The sequence below is a fragment of the Ipomoea nil genome, unplaced genomic scaffold (genome assembly GCF_001879475.1).
Source record: "Ipomoea nil cultivar Tokyo-kokei standard unplaced genomic scaffold, Asagao_1.1 scaffold3321, whole genome shotgun sequence".
NCBI classification, from domain to species: Eukaryota; Viridiplantae; Streptophyta; class Magnoliopsida; order Solanales; family Convolvulaceae; genus Ipomoea; species Ipomoea nil.
In genome coordinates, this window is record NW_017619749.1 from 2,013,959 (window position 1) to 2,034,274 (window position 20,316).

The 20,316-nt window shown below is 34.6% G+C and overlaps 1 protein-coding gene, 2 long non-coding RNA genes and 1 pseudogene across 3 annotated transcripts; all 4 read right to left on the reverse strand.

Annotated features, from left to right (window-relative positions):
* Nucleotides 1-6: 6 nt before the first annotated feature.
* On the reverse strand, nucleotides 7-11,201 carry LOC109169789 (annotated as a pseudogene).
* Nucleotides 1,669-2,389, reverse strand: LOC109170171. Its single transcript, XR_002052372.1, has 3 exons — nucleotides 2,208-2,389; nucleotides 1,887-2,030; nucleotides 1,669-1,759 (listed from the first exon to the last, which is right to left on the reverse strand). It is a non-coding gene; the product is annotated as an uncharacterized LOC109170171 (long non-coding RNA).
* A 335-nt stretch (nucleotides 11,202-11,536) lies between the features above and the next one.
* On the reverse strand, nucleotides 11,537-12,654 carry LOC109169790 (eIF-2-alpha kinase activator GCN1-like). Its single transcript, XM_019318680.1, has 5 exons — nucleotides 12,426-12,654; nucleotides 12,284-12,336; nucleotides 12,017-12,214; nucleotides 11,760-11,870; nucleotides 11,537-11,572 (listed from the first exon to the last, which is right to left on the reverse strand). Exons 3-5 carry the CDS (start codon nucleotides 12,203-12,205, stop codon nucleotides 11,537-11,539), a joined length of 336 nt encoding a protein of 111 aa, XP_019174225.1. The 5' UTR covers nucleotides 12,206-12,214; nucleotides 12,284-12,336; nucleotides 12,426-12,654.
* Nucleotides 12,655-13,679: 1,025 nt separating this feature from the next.
* LOC109170172 lies at nucleotides 13,680-14,901 on the reverse strand. Its single transcript, XR_002052373.1, has 4 exons — nucleotides 14,556-14,901; nucleotides 14,355-14,439; nucleotides 13,865-13,917; nucleotides 13,680-13,780 (listed from the first exon to the last, which is right to left on the reverse strand). It is a non-coding gene; the product is annotated as an uncharacterized LOC109170172 (long non-coding RNA).
* Between the last annotated feature and the right edge of the window lie 5,415 nt (nucleotides 14,902-20,316).

Here is a 20,316-nt window from a genome sequence, read left to right on the forward strand (position 1 = left end):
CCTCTTCTCCTTTAGCAATGAACCTATCCATATCTTCATCTGTGATTGTGTTATCCTTGGAACTGAAAACCATCTCAGCACCTGCAGTAGCTTATCCTTATTTACAGCTGCAGTGAGTCAAGCCAAGGATCAAAACAATGCTTTTTTTACCAGACCCTGAATCGCGTATACGTTGCAAGCAATCCATCAGTTCTGTGACCTTTGAAGACTCCTTCAGTGCTTCTTAACATCAATTCTGAATTTATTTGCTTTAGGACAAGTGATCCAGCTTGTTTCTATTTAACACACATTCCAGAAGATGGATTTCGCAAGCTTGATAACAGACATAATCTGCACATTGTGTGTGCACGAGGTGTGTGCTTTTTAACATCAATTCTGAATTTATTTGCTTTACTTGTCCAGCTTGTTTCTATTTAACAATTGACAACAGATTGGACACATTCCAGAAGATGGAATTCGCAAGCTTGATAACAGACATAATCTGCATATTGTGTGTGCACGAGGTGTAAGCACAGGATCATCTGCAGACTCAAGTAGGCACCTTCTGAGAGGCAGAATCAGGGTTCGTTTCAACAAACTTTTGTGCAACCTTGTCCAAATCAGGGTTTGTTTCAAGAATCTTCTGGGCAAGCTTGTTTGCATATTCGTCTACATCGGCCTGGCTGCAGATTTAGGGGAAATAAACTGTTTTAGAGATCAGAGTATAATTCATCATAGACCTCATCACAAGAAAAGGATGGTTGCAACACTGTCTCAGTCTGAGTAGCAACTCAAGAATGTTTGCAAAGTTGCGAAGAACTTTGCCTTGTGCTACAAATTCGTTAAACTGGACCTGATTCATCAACAAGAAACTGTTAGTTCCCAGTCCCAAAAATGCATATCAGATTTCGAACCACATGTCTGAATAATCTGAAAGAACCCTTGAAAATGCAGTTACTTAACACACACACAAATCAGAGCTTTCTTGGAGGGGTATTTAAAGAGCATGAGAAAATGGTAAACCAGACAAACTTGCTGGGGCAGCAAATCTTACTTAGTTACTTTAGATTTCTTGTAGAGGGCATCATAGAAATCACGCTCTTCTTCCGACTGTTCACACTCAATGACTTGGATGTCAGTTGGTGGCAGGACAAGAATTGGCCTAATTCAAAGGAACAAGACATCAATAAGCTGCTGCTTCTCAAGTAAACTTTGAGTTTAAAAGAAAACTAGAAAAAAAGACAATGAACTACCTCCCTTCCTTGTCCTTTGTTTCCTTTGTTCTCCTAAGCATTAATGGCCTAAGAATTGCCTTGATCAGTTCCAATGCTCTCTGATCACCATTCTCATAAGCTCTCTGTATTAATTGATTCCACCTAAAAGATAGCAAACATTTAAGTAATTCAGTTAAACTTATTAGCATGTATATATACACAGTTAGTAATATAGAAGACATACCATGCCCAATTGCACCATGGCATGCAAGAAACACTGAAGGCTGTAAAGATCTTGCAAATTATTCTGCAGCAATTAGTGAGGACATCATTAACATAATCAGATTTCTATCCAATGAGACGGTCTTATGAAAGCCTCATTTTTTTAGGAAATATGATAAATGGGAACTTAGATGAGGAAACATACCTGAAGTGGAGTACCAGTGAGACACCACCTGCAATGTGCAGACAATGCGAATGCAGCCCTAGCACTCACAGTTCTCCAGGATTTTATGGTGTGTGCTTCATCCAGTACAATTCGATGCCAATCAACTTCATGGAATATGCTACTCCTAAATCACAGTTCACTGGTTAATGCACATAGAACCAAATGAACAGAATAAACAGTTAAACACACTTTCAAGCTCATGGGAAAAACATTGATACTGATCTGAAAAAGGCTGGATTCCTTACAGCCTTATATGCAGCAGTTAGAAGACCATAGGTTGTCAAGACCACATCTGGTTCCACTATCACTCTTGGGTCATTACTTCTGTCCCCACCATAATGAACAAAAACAGAAATGCTATCTGGCATTGAATGGGCTTCACGTTCATCCTGTTAAGAGAATTACAATCAATATCAGTCACATTTTCATATTGACATTAAGCAAGAAAGGGGCTACAGACTAATAAACTCATCTTCCATTGACCAAGTAATACCATAGAACGAACAATGAGAGTGCCACACCTTCCATTGACCAAGTAATGCCATAGGACAAACAATGAGTGCCACCTTTAATCCTTCTGTTCCTAGAATGCTGAGTAATAGGCATGTCCTCACCTATCCTCAGGGATACCCTTGCCCGGCCTAGCAAGTATTTGAGCAATTGTCATTACAGTTTTCCCCAGGCCCATAGCATCTTCTAAGATCTGCAGAAACCACCTTTCGCAGAGAAATTAATATATGCAACAACAACAAAAACCAGGAGATCAAGATATTAAATTGGAGTAACAAATAAAACTCATTCCCCCTCTTGCTGTTTCCAATGCAGAAGGAAATTCTGCAGTTGCTTCACCAGAGAAAATGTCCACACTCCTTCAGGAGAGAGTCACATCTTCCTATCAACAATCCTTATACATGGCTCAAAAGTTAAGGCTTATTATATTATGCAAATTCCAGTGGATTGGTGCCCATGTTACAGAATTAAGAATCAGACCAATTGTGAAATCCTATATATACATGCATTCAAGATTTATTTCAAAGCATAAAGAACAGAGACAAATTCACAAAGGTAAACACAAAGCTGAAATTAATAAATTAACCATATCTCCATTCCAGTTAGTAAATAGTGGCTTCACATACTGTGACAGGCTGGTTATACCATTTGTGTGAAAAGAATGAATTACCTGAAAATGCCATGGGAAACATCCATTCCAATTATCGATGGAGAATACTCCACTGCAAGCAAGAAATTCATACTGCCAAGTTATAATAAATCAGGAAATGAAGAAAGAGAATAAATATGAGGACAAGAAGGGGAAGAATAATACCTCACACCATGAGAAAGATAAACACGGACAAATGAGAAGGGAGTGTAGATGAGGAAAAGGCGTAGAAAGCTTAAAAATAACAACACGAATAAGAGATTGAAAGAGAAGGAAAGAGGAGATTAACAAAAAGACAAATAGAACTTGGAGGATGAGAAGGACAAGATAAAAATTAAAGATACATAAATGGGGAAAAAGAAATGAAGAAAAAATAAGAATTATGAGAGTAATGAAGGGAAAAAAGGAAGAAGATGTGAATGAAATGAGAAAGAGAAGAAGAACAAGAACAAGAACAAGAACTAAGGATGGAGAACATGAAGACAAAAGAAGAAAGAGAATGAATACGAGGACAAGATGGAGAAAAATAATACCTCACACCATGAGAAAGATAAACATGCACAACTAGAAGGGAATTTAGATGAGGACAAGAGGTAGAAAACTGAAAAATAACAAGACAAATAAGAGATGGAAGGAGAAGGAAAGGGAAGATTAATAAAAAGACGAAGAGACTTTGGAGAATGAGGAAAGGAGAGGATAAAAATTAATGATAAAAGGGGAAAGGTGGAAAAATAGAAGGGGAAAACAAAAGGAAGAAAAAATATAACGAAAATAAATAAATAAATAAATAAATAAAAGGAAGAACAAAGACAGAGAATAATGCGTAATAAAAAAGAGAAAGATGAGAAGAAGAAAGAGTAGATAAAAGAAAAATGAAACGGGAAGATAGGTGGAAGGAAAAAATAGGGATGAAAAGGATGAATAGATGACAATAAGGAATGAACTAAAAGGAGATAAGGAAAGGTGGCAAGGAAAATAATAGTAAGAGAGAATTATAAAAATTATGAGAACATGAGAGGAAGGGAAAAGAAGTATGAGAATTATTTTAGGGAAGGATGGAGAACATGAAAGAAAAAAAGGGAAAAAAGGAAGAAAATGAGAGGAAGATGAAAAAGAGAAGAAAAAGAAGAAGATAAAGAAGTAAGAAGAAAGGGAATTAATACAATGACAAGGAGGAGAAGAAAAAGAGAGCAGCAGTAGATAAAAAAAAAAAAACGAGAAAGAGCAATAAGAAAAATAGGAAGAAAAGACAAAGAAAAAGAGAAATTGAAGGAATATGGAAAATGAAGAATGAGTGTCAAAATGGAGAGAAAGATAAACATTACACTTTAATGAAAAGAATAAAGAGAAAGAAGGTGGATGAGGATAAGAGAGAGAAAACGAATGGAGGAAGATATAAAAGGAGAAGGAAAGGGAAGATAAAATATAGACGGAGATAGATAGAGAGAGAAGTTCAACAAAGAAAAACCGAGAAGGGATGGAAATTAGAGGTTGGTGAGTAAGAAAGGATGGAGAACATAAAAAAACACTTTAGAAAAGAATAAAGAGAACTTGGAGGATGAAAAGGAAAGGACAGGATAAAAATAAAAGATATATAAATGGGGAAAAAGAAACGAAGAAAAAATAAGAATTATGAGAGTAATGAAGGGAAAAAAAGGAAGAAAATGTGACTGAGATGAGAAAGAGAAGAAGAAGAAGAACAAGAACAAGAAGAAAAGGAAGAAGAGAAAGAGTGGGTATAATAAGAAGAAAGAGAATGAATATGAGAACAAGAGAAGAAAAAAAGAGTAGCAGTAGACAAACAGAAAAGAGAAGATGAAGGAATATGGAAAATGAAGAATGAGGGTCAAAACAGAGAAAAAGATAAAAACTACACTTCAATGAAAAGAATAAAGAGAAGAAAAATAAGAAGGTGGATGAGGATAAGAGGTAGAAAGTGAAAGGAAGAGGATAAAAGGAGAAAGAAAAAAGACGAGAGAGTGAGAAAAGGAGTTTGGAGAATAAGAAGGAAAAGAGATGATAATATACACATACATAGAGAGAGAGAGAGAGAGAGAGAGAGAGAGGGGGTCAACAAAGAAAAAAACGAGAAGGGATGGGAATGAGAGTGAGTAAGAAAGAATGGAAAACATGAAGGAAAAAGAAGGAATGAAATAGAGAAACGGATACGGAAGATGGGAAAGAGAAGAAGAAAATTAAGAATAGAAAAAGGAAGGTTAGAATAAAAAGAAAGAACATGACGAATATTAGAACGAAAAGGAGAAGAAAAAGAGAGTAGAGAAATATATTAAGAAATGGGTAGAGAGGCGAAAAGAAGAATAATGAAAATTTTGAAGTAAAAGATAATGAAAAATGAGACGATGAAGAAAAAAGAAAAAGAAAACGAGAGGAAGAGAAACGAGAGTCAAACTGAAAAGAGAGAAACATGCACAAATGAGAAGGGAAGTTAGATGAGAGATAAAAAGAAAAATAACAGGACGGAATAAGAGATGGAAGGAGAATGGGAAGAGAAAAAGAGATGGAAGGAGAATGAGAGATGGAATGAGAATGAGAGTTAAGAAAATTTGGAGAATGAGAAGGAAAAGTGGTGAAAAAAATCCAAGATAAATAGAATAATAGAAGGGGAAAAGGAAAAGAAAAAATAGGAAGAAAATAAGAAAGAATCAGGATATAGAATAACGTGAACGAAAAAGAGAAAGAGGAGAAGAAAAAATAGGAGTAGACAAAGAAGAATGAAATGGAAGAAAGGTGGAAGGAAGAAAAATAGGGGTGAAATAATGAAAAAGATGGGAAGATTAATAAGGAATGAACTAAAAGAAGATAAAGAAGGAGGATGAGAATAATAATCAAAAGAAGTATAAGAGTAATGAATGGAAAAAAAGTATGAGCATTATTTAAAGAAAGGATGGAGAACATGAAGACAAAAGAAGAAAGAGAATGAATACGAGGACAAGATGGGAAAAAATAATACCTCACACCACGTGAAAGATAAACATGCACAACTAGAAGGGAATTTAGATGAGGACAAGAGGTAGAAAGCTGAAAAATAACAAGACAAATAAGAGATGGAAGGAGAAGGAAAGAGAAGATTAATAAAAAGACGAAGAGACTTTGGATAATGAGAAGGAAAGGAGAGGATAAAAATTAAAGATAAAAGGGGAAAACATAAAGAAGAAAAAGTATAAGGAAAATTAGAAAAAGGGACATAGAGAATAATGTGTAATAAAAAAGAGAAAGATGAGAAGAAGAAATAGTAGATAAAGAAAAATGAAATGGGAAGATAGGTGGAAGGAAAAAATAGGGATGAAAAGGATGTATAGATAACAATAAGGAATGAACTAAAAGAAGATAAAGAAAGGTGACGAGGATAATAATAGAAAGAGGGAATTATAAAAGTTATGAGAACATGAGAGGAAGGGAAAAGAAGTATGAGAATTATTTTAGGGAAGGATGGAGAACATGAAATTAAAAAAAAAAAAAGGAAAAAAAGAAGAAAATGAGAGTAAGAAGAAAGCGAATTAATACAAGGACAAGGAGGAGAAGAAAAAGAGAGCAGCAGTAGATTAAAAAAACGAGGAGAAAGAGCAATAAGAAAAATAGGAAGAAAAGACAAAGAAAAAGAGAAGTTGAAGGAATATGGAAAATGAAGAATGAGTGTCAAAATGGAGAGATTAAAGAGAAAGAATGAATGATGAAGATAAACATTACACTTTAATGAAAAGAATAAAGAGAAAGAAGGTGGATGAGGATAAGAGAGAGAAAACGAATGGAGGAATATATAAAAGGAGAAAGAAGGGGAAGATAACCAAAAAACGAAAAGAGCGAGAAAGAGTTTGCAGAATATATATATATATATATATATATATATATATATATAGACGGAGATAGAGAAGGTCAACAAAGAAAAAACGAGAAGGGATGGAAATTCGAGTTGGTGAGTAAGAAAGGATGGAGAACATTAAGGAAAAAGAAGGAAAGAAAGAGAGAAACGATTAAGGAAGATGGGAAAGAGAAGAAGAAAATTAAGAACAAAAAAAGGGGGATTAGAATAAAAAGAAAGAACATGATAAATATTAGAACGAAAAGGAGAAGAAAAAGAGAGTTAGAGTAGTAGATTATGAAATGAGGAGAAAGGCGAAAAGAGGAAGAACGAAAATTTTGAAGTAGAAGACACCGAATAAAACAGACAATGAAGAAAAAGGAAAAAAAGAGAAAGATACACATGCACAAATGAGAAGGGAAGTTGGGATAAAAAGTAGAAAAATAAAATAAAAATGAAATTAACACATGGAATAAACAAAAAGCACATGAAAACTAAAGCAGTCTTCTTAAACTACGGCAAGATGTATACACTCAGGAAAATAATGCGTTCACTCAAAATGGAGGTACCTTCTTATTTAGAGGGCGAGCCTTAAACTTGGGAAATTTTGCCATCATTTCTTCTTCCAAATCAGCTGAGCTCTTAAGTTTTACTGCGCGGTAACGTTGAGATATTTCAAGTTCAGGTTCCTTGGGCCTTGTCAGTGTAAGCTTAGGATTCCTCTGCACTGATTCCAGCCATACCATCCTAAAAAATAGTTTAAATTTTTAAAGAAAATGTACTAGAAAAATAATGGAACTTTTAAGCAAGTTATTTGTATTTATAAGTGACATGGTACAATTCAAGCGTGGCATTGACATCTCCCTTGTACTAGATTCGAACTTCTTCATCATTTCTGCCATTAGAATAAATGGGGCTGCTGGTTCTCGAACACAAATCTGAAATAGAAATTTTCACCACGTATTAGATTCAGAAATTAATGTCCATAAATGAAATGCAAGACATAAAAATGCATACTAACCTTTCTGTCTTCTGTACGTGTTTCAGCAGTTGAAGTGAACTAGTTGCCGGTAAATTTCCTAGGTCTTGTTTTATGGAGCAAAGATTGGGGTCTGATGCTAAGGATATAAGCAAAACTGAGAACAAATTGAGGAGATCATAATAAAAATATGTGAAAAATGATACACTTAATTAAGGTAAAAAAATTTAGTCAATAAATGACTCTCACCTGTCTAGCTTTCCCCTCTTCAAGTTTTTGCCTCCTTATAGCTTGATTTTATTGAGAAAAATTTGGAGTTTCAGATGTAATAATTTTCATATGTGTTCCTGTGAATCAATAATTGATAAGAAACTTATTACACAGATTCCAGAACAACAAATAAAGAGATATAGAACAAAACTAGACAAATATGGAACTCCATAACATATTATATACAAGCACACAGAGTGAGGGAAAAAAAAAGGATCAAAATTAAACATAAGAAAGAAAAGGCACACTCTAAAATCTAAATTAGTGAATACCAGATCCATAGTGAGAAGAGACGAAGCAACCACCATGGTTGCAAATTTCTCACATCCTGGCTTGTTAAAGGCTTCAATGGAAGCATCACGATCCTCCCCACCAGTATTTCCGTCAATCCGTCAATATTGATTATTGATGACCACGGTACATTAAGTAGTCTTCAAAAATGTCTAAAAGTCTGGTCATCTGCATTACAAGATAAGAGGAAATTGCTCGGTCAATACCACGGCACAAAAGTTTATAGAAGGGAACAATAATATCATTTATAGATCTGAAGACCTGTGAAAATATTAACACCCTTGAACGCGTGTCCTTTAGTTTTGGAAGCAGCTTAACCAGAAGAACCATTTTGCCTACAATAAATAAAGGAAAGCAACAGCTTTATCAATCAACTGTAAGATCAACAGTCTACCCAAATATAGATACATTGAAACATTACCAGCATTCTCTATCAGATGCTCTCCCCGTAGTATAAGGAGGTCCTGGTTCAGCACCTTGAAACAGATGGATGATTGCAGCATTTCGGCAATTGCATGGCAATATTTAGAAGATGCTTTCGCTCTCCACCAGAATTAACAACTTCTAGATCTTTTTGCAACAAAGCTTGATAATATTGCTTCTGCATCTGGGACATACCAACCTTGACGATAGTTTCCTTCTTGGGAGGAAGACCTTTCTCAACATCAGACTTCAAGTCTCCTGAGAAGAAACGGGTTGAAGGACCTTATTTGGACAAGTCAAAACAAATGAAGAGATTCTTTCAATGTATACTTTAAGTTCACAAACAAAAGATAAGCAGGAATACCTGGAGGAAAAAAGGAAGCACAGGTTGAAGAGCTTTCCGGAGGCAAAAACCAGGTATTAGAACTGGTCCTCCCTGCATGTTTGAATACATCACGAACCAACTTTATATACAAAGGAAGAACTCCTTTAGGAACTGAACTTATCACACTAGACAATGCTTCCCAAGCAATCTGTAAAGGAGCACAGTAAGATAAACAAGTACATTGAAGTGCATTGTATTAATGTCATGCAATGAATCAAAATAATACTGTCACGGTAGCTGAATCTGAATCACTCTAAGTATGCAGAACTTTGTCTGATTAAATCCTGGAAGAAAAACACTTAAATAGTGTTAGCTAAGGAATACAATACAAAGAAAGAAAGGCAACATTATCATTATGTAAAACAATAAATCATGCATGAATATCTCCAACTCCTTTAAGAACCTCCGACAGCAAAAACTCGATACCTTTCTCATCAATTACAGTAACAACAGTTTCTGCTGCTTTCTTGGCGAGACTTTGAACCTCCTATATTTGATGTGAACGAGGAAACCAAGTAAATGGTATTATGGCATAAAAATTAGGTTCCTACCATATCAGTATAGCCCAAATCAGGGTTTGTTCCTAACATACTTTTGTGCAACCGTATCCAAATCAGGGTTTGTTTCAAAAATCTTTTGGGCAAGCTTGTTTGCATATTAGTCTACATTGGGCCCGGCTGCAGATTTAGGGGAAATAAACTGTTTTAGAGATCAGAGTATATATCATTATAGACACATGCACAGTAAAGCTCTAATGGCATTTCACCTCCTCACAAGAAAAGGATGGTTGCAATGGTTGCAACACTGTCTCAGTCTGAGTAGCAACTCAAGAATGTTTGCAAAGTTGTGAAGAACACTACCTCCCTTCCTTGTCATTTGTTTCCTTTGTTCTCCTAAGCATTAATGGCCTAAGAATTGCCTTGATCAGTTTCAATGCTCTCTGATCACCATTCTCATAAGGTCTCTGAATTAACTTATTCCACCTAAAAGATAGCAAACATTTAAGTAATACAGTTAAACTTATTAGCATGTATATATACAGTTAGTAATATAGAAAACATACCATGCGTTTAGGGTTTAGGGTTTAGGCCTAAGAATTGCCTTGATCAGTTTCAATGCTCTCTGATCACCATTCTCATAAGGTCTCTGTATTAACTTATTCCACCTAAAAGATAGCAAACATTTAAGTAATTCAGTTAAACTTATTAGCATGTATATATACAGTTAGTAATATAGAAAACATAACATGCCCAATTGCACCATGGCTCAACATGCAAGAAACACAGAAGGCTGTAAAGATCTTGCAAATTATTCTGCAGCAATTAGTGAGGACATCATTAACATAAATCAGATTTCTATCAAATGAGACGGTCTTATGAAAGCCTCATTTTTTTAGGAAATATGATAAATGGGAACTTAGATGAGGAAACATACCTGAAGTAGAATACCAGTGAGACACCACCTGCAATGTGCAGACAATGTGAATGCAGCCTAAGCACTCACAGTTCTCACGGATTTTATGGTGAGTGCTTCATCCAGTTCAATTCGATGCCAATCAACTTCATGGAATATGCTACTCTCCGCATCCTAAATCACAGTTAAAACCTGGTTAATGCACATAGAACCAAATGAACAGAATAAACACACTTTCAAGCTCATGGGAAAAACATTGATACTGATCTGAAAAAGGCTGGATTACTTACAGCCTTATATGCAGCAGTTAGAAGACCATAGGTTGTCAAGACCACATCTGTTTTTACTATCACTCTAGGGTCATTACTTCTTTCCCCACCATAATGAACAAAAACAGAAATGCTATCTGGCTTTGAATGGGCTTCAAGTTCATCCTGTTATGAGAATTATAATCAATATCAGACACATTTTCATATTGACATTAAGCAAGAAAGGGGCTACAGACTAATAAACTCACCTTCCATTGACCAAGTAATGCCATAGGACGAACAATGAAGTGCCACACCTTCCATTGACCAAGTAATGCCATAGGACGAACAATGAAGTGACACACCTTCCATTGACCAAGTAATGCCATAGGACAAACAATGAGAGTGCCACCTTTAATCCTTCTGTTCCTAGAATGCTAAGTAATAGGCATGTCCTCAGCAAGTTCTTGATTATCAGGGATACCCTTGCCCGGCCTAGCAAGTATTAGAGCAATTGTCATTACAGTTTACCCCAGACCCATAGCGTCTTCTAAGATCTGCAGAAACCACATTTCGCACAGAAATTAATATATGCAACAACAACAAAAACCAGGACATCAAGATATTAAATTGGAGTGACAAAATAAAACTCACTCCCCCCTCTTGCTGTTTCCAATGCAGAAGGAAATTCTGCAGTTGCTTCACCAGAGAAAATGTTCACACTCCTTCACGAACCAACTTTATATACGAAGGAAGAACTCCTTTAGGAATTGAACTTATCGCACTAAACAATGCTTCCCAAGCAATCTGTAAAGGAGCACGGTAAGATAAACCAGTACATTGAAGTGCATTGTATTAATGTCATGCAATGAATCAAAATAATAATGTCACGGTAGCTGAATCTGAATCACTCTAAGTATGCAGAACTTTGTCTGATTAAATCCTGGAAGAATAAAACTTAAATAGTGTTAGCTAAAGAATGCAATACAAAGAAAGAATGTCACATTATCATTATGTAAAACAATAAATCATGCCTGAATATCTCCAACTCCTTTAAGAACCTCCGACAGCAAAAACTCGATACAAAGAAAGAATGTCACATTATCATTATGTAAAACAATAAATCATGCCTGAATATCTCCAACTCCTTTAAGAACCTCCGACAGCAAAAACTCGATACCTTCCTCATCAATTACAGTGACAACAGTTTCTGCTGCTTTCTTGGCGAGACTTTGAACCTCCTATATTTTCAAGGTAAAAGCATTACAAATGCAAATTATGCAACGGCTCAAATTTACAAATGAAATTAAGCAATGACTCAAATTTAAATGATGTGAATGAGGAAACCAAGTAAATGGCATTATGGGCATAAAAATTAGGTTCCTACCATATCAGTATAGCCCATTGCAGTGGGTAAAGCAGGTCCAGCAACCTCTGCTAAAGCTCCCAAAGAAAATACACTGCAAACGGTTTTCAACCTTAAAATCTGTTTCAAACCATCCAGAGCAGTATCAGAGATTTGATCGTCATCAAGAGCGTGCAGAAGTGTCGGAACAATCTCATCAATTGCTTGCATTCCAGCAGTCTACACAAGGAACCATCATCAATTCATCATCAAACTAATATTCACACACCAAGAACTAACTAGTGGTACCTTGTAGAGAGAGCTGAATGCCAACCCTGCTGATTCACGAACCTCAGGTTATGCTATAACATCAGTAAATCAGTAAGAAATTTTTCATACAGGAAAGCAGAAACAAAATTGCTTCCTTCAATACAAGTAAACAATCTCAAACCTATCACAAAGTGCTGTCCGAATGGTAGGGATAAGCTTGTCCATGAAACTCAGCAACTGGCTCTTCCCAGCACTTGCCATCACTTCACTTAAACCAATGCAAATACTACCCTGAAATCAAGTTCCATTACATTAAAGGCTTTAGTAGATTTGAAGAATTCAACCAATGGTGAGAATAAGAGAAAGAAGAAGATACCACTCCAGAGTGCAATCAGTCGGACAACAAAGCAGGAATACCTGGAGCGAAATAGGAAGCACTCACAGGTTGAAGAGCTTTCCGGAGGCAAAAACCAGTTATTAGAAATTTAGAACTGGTCCTCCCTGCATGTTTGTATACATCACGAACCAACTTTATATACGAAGGAAGAACTCCTTTAGGAACTGAACTTATAACACTAGACAAATGCTTCCCAAGCAATCTGTAAAGGAGCACGGTAAGATAAACCAGTAAATTAAAGTGCATTGTATTAATGTCATGCAATGAATCAAAATAATACCGTCACGGTAGCTGAATCTGAATCACTTAGTAAAATAATCAGGGTGGATATCACATTTGGAGCCCCATCAACAAGATATAGATCACTGGTTTTGAATAAATATCCAATTAAGTACGCAGAACTTTGTCTGATTGAAGCCTGGAAGAATAAAACTTAAATAGTGTTAGCTAAGAACTGGAATACAAAGAAAAGAAAGTCACATTAGCATTATGCAAAACAATAAATCATGCCTGAATATCTCCAACTCCTTTGAGAAGCTCCGACAGTAAAGACTCGATACCTTCCTCATCAATTACAGTGACAACAGTTTCTGCTGCTTTCTTGGCGAGACTTTGAACCTCCGATATTTTCAAGGTGAAAGCATGACACATGCAAATTATGCAATGAAAAAAAAAAAACACAAATCAACTTAGAAACCAAGTAAATGGCATTATGGCATAAAAATTAGGTTCCTACCATATCAGTATAGCCCATTGCAGTGAGTAAAGCAGGAAGGATGGTACCAAGGGGGGCATCAAGACCAGGTCCAGCAACCTCTGCTAAATCTCCCAAAGCATGTGCATTGAAGGCGCTGGATATAAAACCAAAGACCATTGTGAATAATAAAGAAATACTACTCTATAAAAAAATAAAAAAAAAAAAGCTATAAGAAATAGTCACAATACTTACGAAAGGGGAAGGTAGACAAGCTTGGGAAGGATATGAGTCAGGCAGAAATGTAAGAAAATACACATTTGCAAATGGCTTTCAACCTAGAAATCTGTTTTAAACCATCCAGAGCAGTATCAGAGGTTTGATCTTCCTCCAGAGCATGCAGAAGTGTAGGAACAATCTCATCAATTGCTTGCATTCCAGCAGTCTACACAATGAACCATCATCAAACTAATATTTAAAATATAAAAACTGGTATGTCAACAACACACCAAGAACTAACAAGTGGTACCATGTAGAGAGTGCTGAATGCCAACCCTGCTGATTCACGAACCTCAGGTCATGCTATAACATTGGAAAATCAGTAAGAAATTTTTCATACAGGAAAGCAGAAACAAAATTGTTTCCTTCAATACAAATGATGTTTCGTATCATTAATTCAATAAGTTGTGAATTAAGTAAGCGTTTCAAGATAATCATTGACGAGACAAATGTTTCATGTTTGACAAGATATGACATTGGACCGAAACAAAAAGAGTTGAGCAATCTCACATCAAAGCACTCTCTATCTAAAGGACAGAAGCAAACTCAATCATGAATAGCGGGAGGAAATTACCTATCAATCACAATGTCTTCTTCAATCCTATGACATGAACACTCAATCCATCTTCTTTACGAGTAAAATCGAACGAAATTCTAGAGATTCAAAGTCTCAAACAGAAGCAGGCATAATCCTAAATGTTCAGAAAGATCAAAGGGGAGCAAATGAAAAAGGTGCATACTTTGGAATATGGATGAAGGTTGGCCATCATGGATCATCAATCTTTACTCCAACTTCTCCAATTCATTCAAACTCTCTATGATAGCCTGCAGTTTCAGAAGAAATCAAACAACCATTTTTTCTGCAAAATCTATGCAAAGTACACCTCACTAGAACAAGGATAAGGCACGAGAAAAATCCTTCTTCTCGAGATTACTCTCACCTTCTTACTTGTTTCTTGGAGCTCCCAAGCGAGAACGAATTCATCTAAGATTAGATATACCTTCATAGGAAAACAATCAATCAGAAGTATAAATTACAATGCAGCATACACAAGGTGAATACAGTAGAAATAAAAGAAAATACAGAGATTCACAATGAGAAAGACTGACAAACCATACCTTGTGAAAGTTAAAAACCAAATCTAACTCGCAGACATTACTAAAAAAGTGATCCAGTATCTACACAAACAAGTGGATGCACTCCAAATAAGCCAACTCCCTGTCCGTCATATCAACACAGAGCGAGAAGAATAGCCCAGCATACAGCCTGTAGATCATCTTGTGTGTTCAGAACTGACAAGGAAAGCATCAACTATTAAAAAGAATACTTTAAAACCCTGAAAATCATTTTAAAAATAACAAAGGGAAAAGAACCAAAAATAAAGGAAAAACACATATCAAGAATGTAAATGCTAAAAAAAATAACTCTGAAAACTAATTAAAAATAACACTTCCAAATGCTGAAAATCATTTTAAAAACTAACAAGAACAGCGAAAAAAACATTTTAAAAACTATAAAGAATACTTAAACACACTAAAAATCATTTTTTAAATAATAAAGGATAAAGAACCCAAAAATGTGGGGAAATCCAGGAATACAGAAAGGGAGCAAAGAACTACATAGTGATTAAACTTTATCTGCGAAATCTAACAAGTATTCAAAGAAAATACAAAGATTCAAAATAACCCTAGCAAGTTTTTGTTGAATACTTACCATAGTAATTGGTACCAATGAAGGTTCATTCTGTGATATTAAAGCACAAATAAGACGTAGGCATTGACGAGTCGGCGAAGGCGGGGAGATCGCAGCAGTCTTTCATAGTAACATCAGCGGCGGAGGAGGAAGAGTGGCGGTGGTTGCGGCGGAAGATGAGGTTGTGCACGGCGGCGCGATGAAGAACTGGTGATCGGCAGAGGTATCTATATAATAGGAGTCAGTAAGTGTACGTTGGGCAGTTTCCAAAAAAAAAAAAAAAAAGTGTACGTTGGACTTCTTCCGCATTCTTCTCAACTGACAATAATGTATTTGTTGGGCAGTTATTTAGATTTTAGATTTTAAATATTTGTGTTCTTTTTTTTTTTTGAAAGCATCAATTTTTGTGTTATATTACTCACTTTGGTTTATAATCTATTTTTCAAACACCCCATAAATATTTCATGGAAAACATAAAGAAAAAAATTTGGATAAAATAATAAATCATAAATGCAGTAAGTAATGTGTAATTATCATTATCATATCATAATTTAGTAGAATTATTATGATTGAATAATTAATATTTTTTATGTGACAAAAAAAAAAAAAAATTTACAACCACTACATGATGGTGTATACAATGCAAATTCTATAAATCGCAAGAAGAACAGTGTGATGGGCTCAGTCAATAAAGTGTTTTTTATTATCATAGATTAATTTAACATAAATATAATTAGTTTTTATTAAAGGATCTTTTACAATAAATAACTACTATTGGCACTAACAAACAAAATTTATAATGTGTAATGTTTAAATAAAAATACCGTAATATTTTAAATCTCTCTCTTTGTTCGCCACTTTGACTTATATTCGGGTATTGAATTTTAAATATTTGTGTTTATACTAACTTTGGCTTATAATTTATTTTTCAAACACTCCATCAATATTTCATCAATTAAATTTTTATGAAAAAAAAAACTAATAGTAACAAAAAATACATGAGAGAATAAATCATATAAGTAAATTTATTTAATTTAAAAGCAATGTGTAATTAACATATCAATATTTAGTTGAATTATTATAATTGAATAATTAATAATTAATACTTATTTTTAGTACTGTTGACTTTGTTACAATGTATTATATGTTCATAACTACTTTCTCAAGCTTATACAAAAAAAGTCAATACTGCCTCATTGGGGCTTAAACCCATAACGTCCCATTTAGAAGAACCACTTCGTACCACTAGACATTTTTATATGACAAGAAAATTGCAGCCATTACATGATTTTATTTTTTATTTTTTGCATAGGAAGGACCGGGAATACTATGACGGTGTATACCAATTTACAGAATTACATAGTATACATTTCTAGTCCCTCGACTATAATACATGTATCAATTTTAGTTATTGACTATTAAAATTTTTAAATTAAGTGCATAACTATTCAATTTGTGTCACATTTAATTTTGCCGTTAAATTTTCTGGTCAAATTTTCAATCTAATCACCGGTGACCGGCTAATTTATCTATTTATTTTTTAAATTAAAAAACTTTTAAAAAAATGAAATTAAAAAAAAAAAAAAAAAAAAAAAAAAAAAAAAAGGGCCACCCCACCTCCCTCTTCCTTCGCCATGAGGTGTAGGATGACCGTCGTTTTTTATTTTATTTTATATATATTTCAAGATTTATAATTTAAAAATTATTAAAATATGCTTAACATTTTAAAAAACTGTTAAACAAACTTATTCATGGGTCAGAGGGGCACAATATGTTAAGCATTTTTAATACCTATAATCTAGGTAACACAAAAATAGAAAAATACAAAATATGTAACATGCACAGATATTTATGTATTTATAATTTTTTTTAAATATACATAAATACTAATGGATTATTAGTTTCATTTCAATAAATGTATTTTTGAATCTATTAAAATTATGGAAACAATACTAAAATATTGTGTAAATACCGGTGAAGGTCCTCCGACTTTGGTGGCACTGTCATTTTTAGTCTTCAACTTTTAAATTAACCACTTTTAGTCTTCTTACTTTTTGTTTCTAGCCATCTATGGTCCTTTCGTTAAACTTGACCATTTAATGCCGTTTTCTAAAAGATAATTCAATCCATTCATAATTAATTTAATAATTATTATGTTTGCCGAGTCATACCGAGATATTAACGCCGGCTACAGGATGATTTGTGAGACCAAATCTTCTTGCACCTTTTTCTTCTTATTGTTTGCCTTTTAATTCCTTTCATCATTTTCCTTTCTATGTTTTCCGCTTCTAATATGGTTGATTTGGAAGAATTTGTCGAAAGTGACCAGTGTGAAGAAGAGTGGATTCAGCTCCCATTTTTTAGAATCCCCTAGATGCGATGCACCTCCGGAAGTTCTCTCTCACTTACCCTATTTACTTTTTTTTTTTAATTATTTTTTGTTGTTGTTATTGTAATATTGGATTATTTATAAATTTATTCTCTTTCATGTTTGTTTATTTAGTAAATTCGTATTACTTTATTAATTTTGTCTAAAATAAGAGAAATAAGAGAACTTAGAATAGATTTGAGTTGCTATGAGATTCTGTTTTGCTTAACATAGGATGTGATTGCTTACCATATTCGGAAAAAAAAAAAGTCTTAAGTCTTTGTATGTTTTATGAAAATCAAATATAGCCAACAATCAACCACATGTTGTGCATTAGTTTCAAAATATTATGGCTTTGACACAAATGCATAAATATCTACAATGTATGGTATTATACATGTATGAATAGATATATGCACACATACATATTAATGTGTGGTTGACTAATAAAGATTAGGGGAGGGGCGGGGAACTAGTAGAATTTCAAGTGGTGTAGCTTTGAGGTTGGTTAGTCCAGTCATCTCAGTCATATCAATTTCTTCATTAGAGACATTTGAGAGCTCAAAGAAATGTAACAAATTAGCCAACACCAAGTGCACCATTTGAAGACCAAAAGTTATTCTTGGGCATATTCTTCTACCGGCACCAAATGGGATCAACTCAAAATCTTGTCCCAAAACACCAAGGTCCTTATGACTATTAATAAACCTCTCAGGTTTAAATTCGTGAGGGCTAGACCAAACTTGTGGATCTCGTTGGAGTTTCCACAAGTTAAAAAACAACCAAGTATCTTTTGGAACATGAAAACCAGATATGATGCAATCTTTTATGAACATTCTTAGGCCTATTAATGGAGCCACTGGGTACATCCTAAATGTTTCTTTCACAATACCTTGAAGATACACCAAGTTCTTGATATCTGATTCATTTACCTTTCTTTCCTTGCCAACTACAATGTCTAGTTCTTCTTGAGCCATCTTTAACACATGGGGGATCATCAAAGATAGAGCCCATGTTAGCATGATCGAGGTCGTATATGCTCCTCAAATTCTGATATAGTTAAAGAAAATTGTGAATTAGATACATAATATAAATTAAAGTTATATGTATTATTTTTAATTTCAAGTACACATGGAGGACTTAAATTTAGGAATAATAATTTGGTAAACCAAGACTGCATACCATGCAAGCATATTTGATGACACTATCATCATTGAAACCATTAAAATCAATCCCTTTAATTCGTGAAAGCATCACATCCATGAAATCTTCATTGCTGCCCCTAACAGATATCTATCACCTGTGGCCTCTTTCTTCCAACGATGCTCTTGTAACCATTCTTCAACACGAGAGTCCATTTCTTTAGCAACTTCTTTCATGGTTTTCTCATACACTCTAATATCTAACCATCCAAAAAAGGCAGGACATCTGCTGGGACAAAAACTACATAAAAAGCAATAGCTATACATACAAACACAATCAAATTTCCAATAAAATAACTATGATGCTCATGAATACTTGAAATAATAGTAAAAGATTAATACGAGCACAATACAGATAAAGCTTCTCTCTGCTAAGAACAATCCAAAGCACCTACCAATCCAACATGTACCCTGTGCCCTTTCCTCTTTGAGGACGAGAGGAGCAATGACAACCCAGAACTCCACAGCATATGAAACAGTAATGATAGAGAAGAAAACCAAAGCCTTGCTTTCCCTTCGTGTTGTTGAGCAACACTCTGAAGTGCGGAGGCATTATGTAATGGTCACATTACCGACATATCATGATATGTGAAGGTGTCAAACTTATTCCAATAGGATTCTGCAACAAAGATTATTGAAAGCCACAATGGAAGTTGCAAAACAGATCAAGATGTACAAATGCTTAGTGGGTGCTTCCAAGTTCCAACTAGCTGGGGTTATGAGAGAGATCTTAACAAAAATGCAAAATATATGTAACAATGCTCAAAGTACAAACAAAGATCATTCACCTGAATGTGCATGTACATACCTCAGTACATTCGGGTGAATGATATCTGTTACCTTCTGGAATGACCCAACTGCTTATATGCTTGATAAATAGAGAATACAAATCATTGAAATGAGATAATGATTTGGCATTTGGATCCGATATTCCAAGTTCAAGATGCCTTGTAATGTAAAAATCAAGAACCTGACAACAAATTAGACACTAGCACAGAAGATATCAGCCCATGCACAACAATTTCCACCTAGTCATTCATTCAAAATTGCAGAACCAATTTGAATTTAAAAGCCCTCCAAAAAAAGGAAGTCATTTTACATTGACCTCATTTTCCCCCTCTTGCCAAACACGGGAAACTTGGAAAACATTTTCCAGAAGTCAATTTCTGGTTTTCCAAACGACCCTAAAGTCATCAGGCGAGTTCATCATTATAAGGAATTGAGCAAGAATGTCTACAACTTTAGGCAAGCAATAATTCATAGGTTATGAAACAGAAATTTACCTGCTCCAAGGAATTGCGCAAAAATGTCAACAACTTTAGGCACGTATTCGGGTGTATCCTTTCTAAAATTGAGAATCATTTCTAAAACTTAGAACACTTTAAAATCATTTTTAAACAAAAGGGCACACTATATAATGATTTTTATAAACTAAAGAA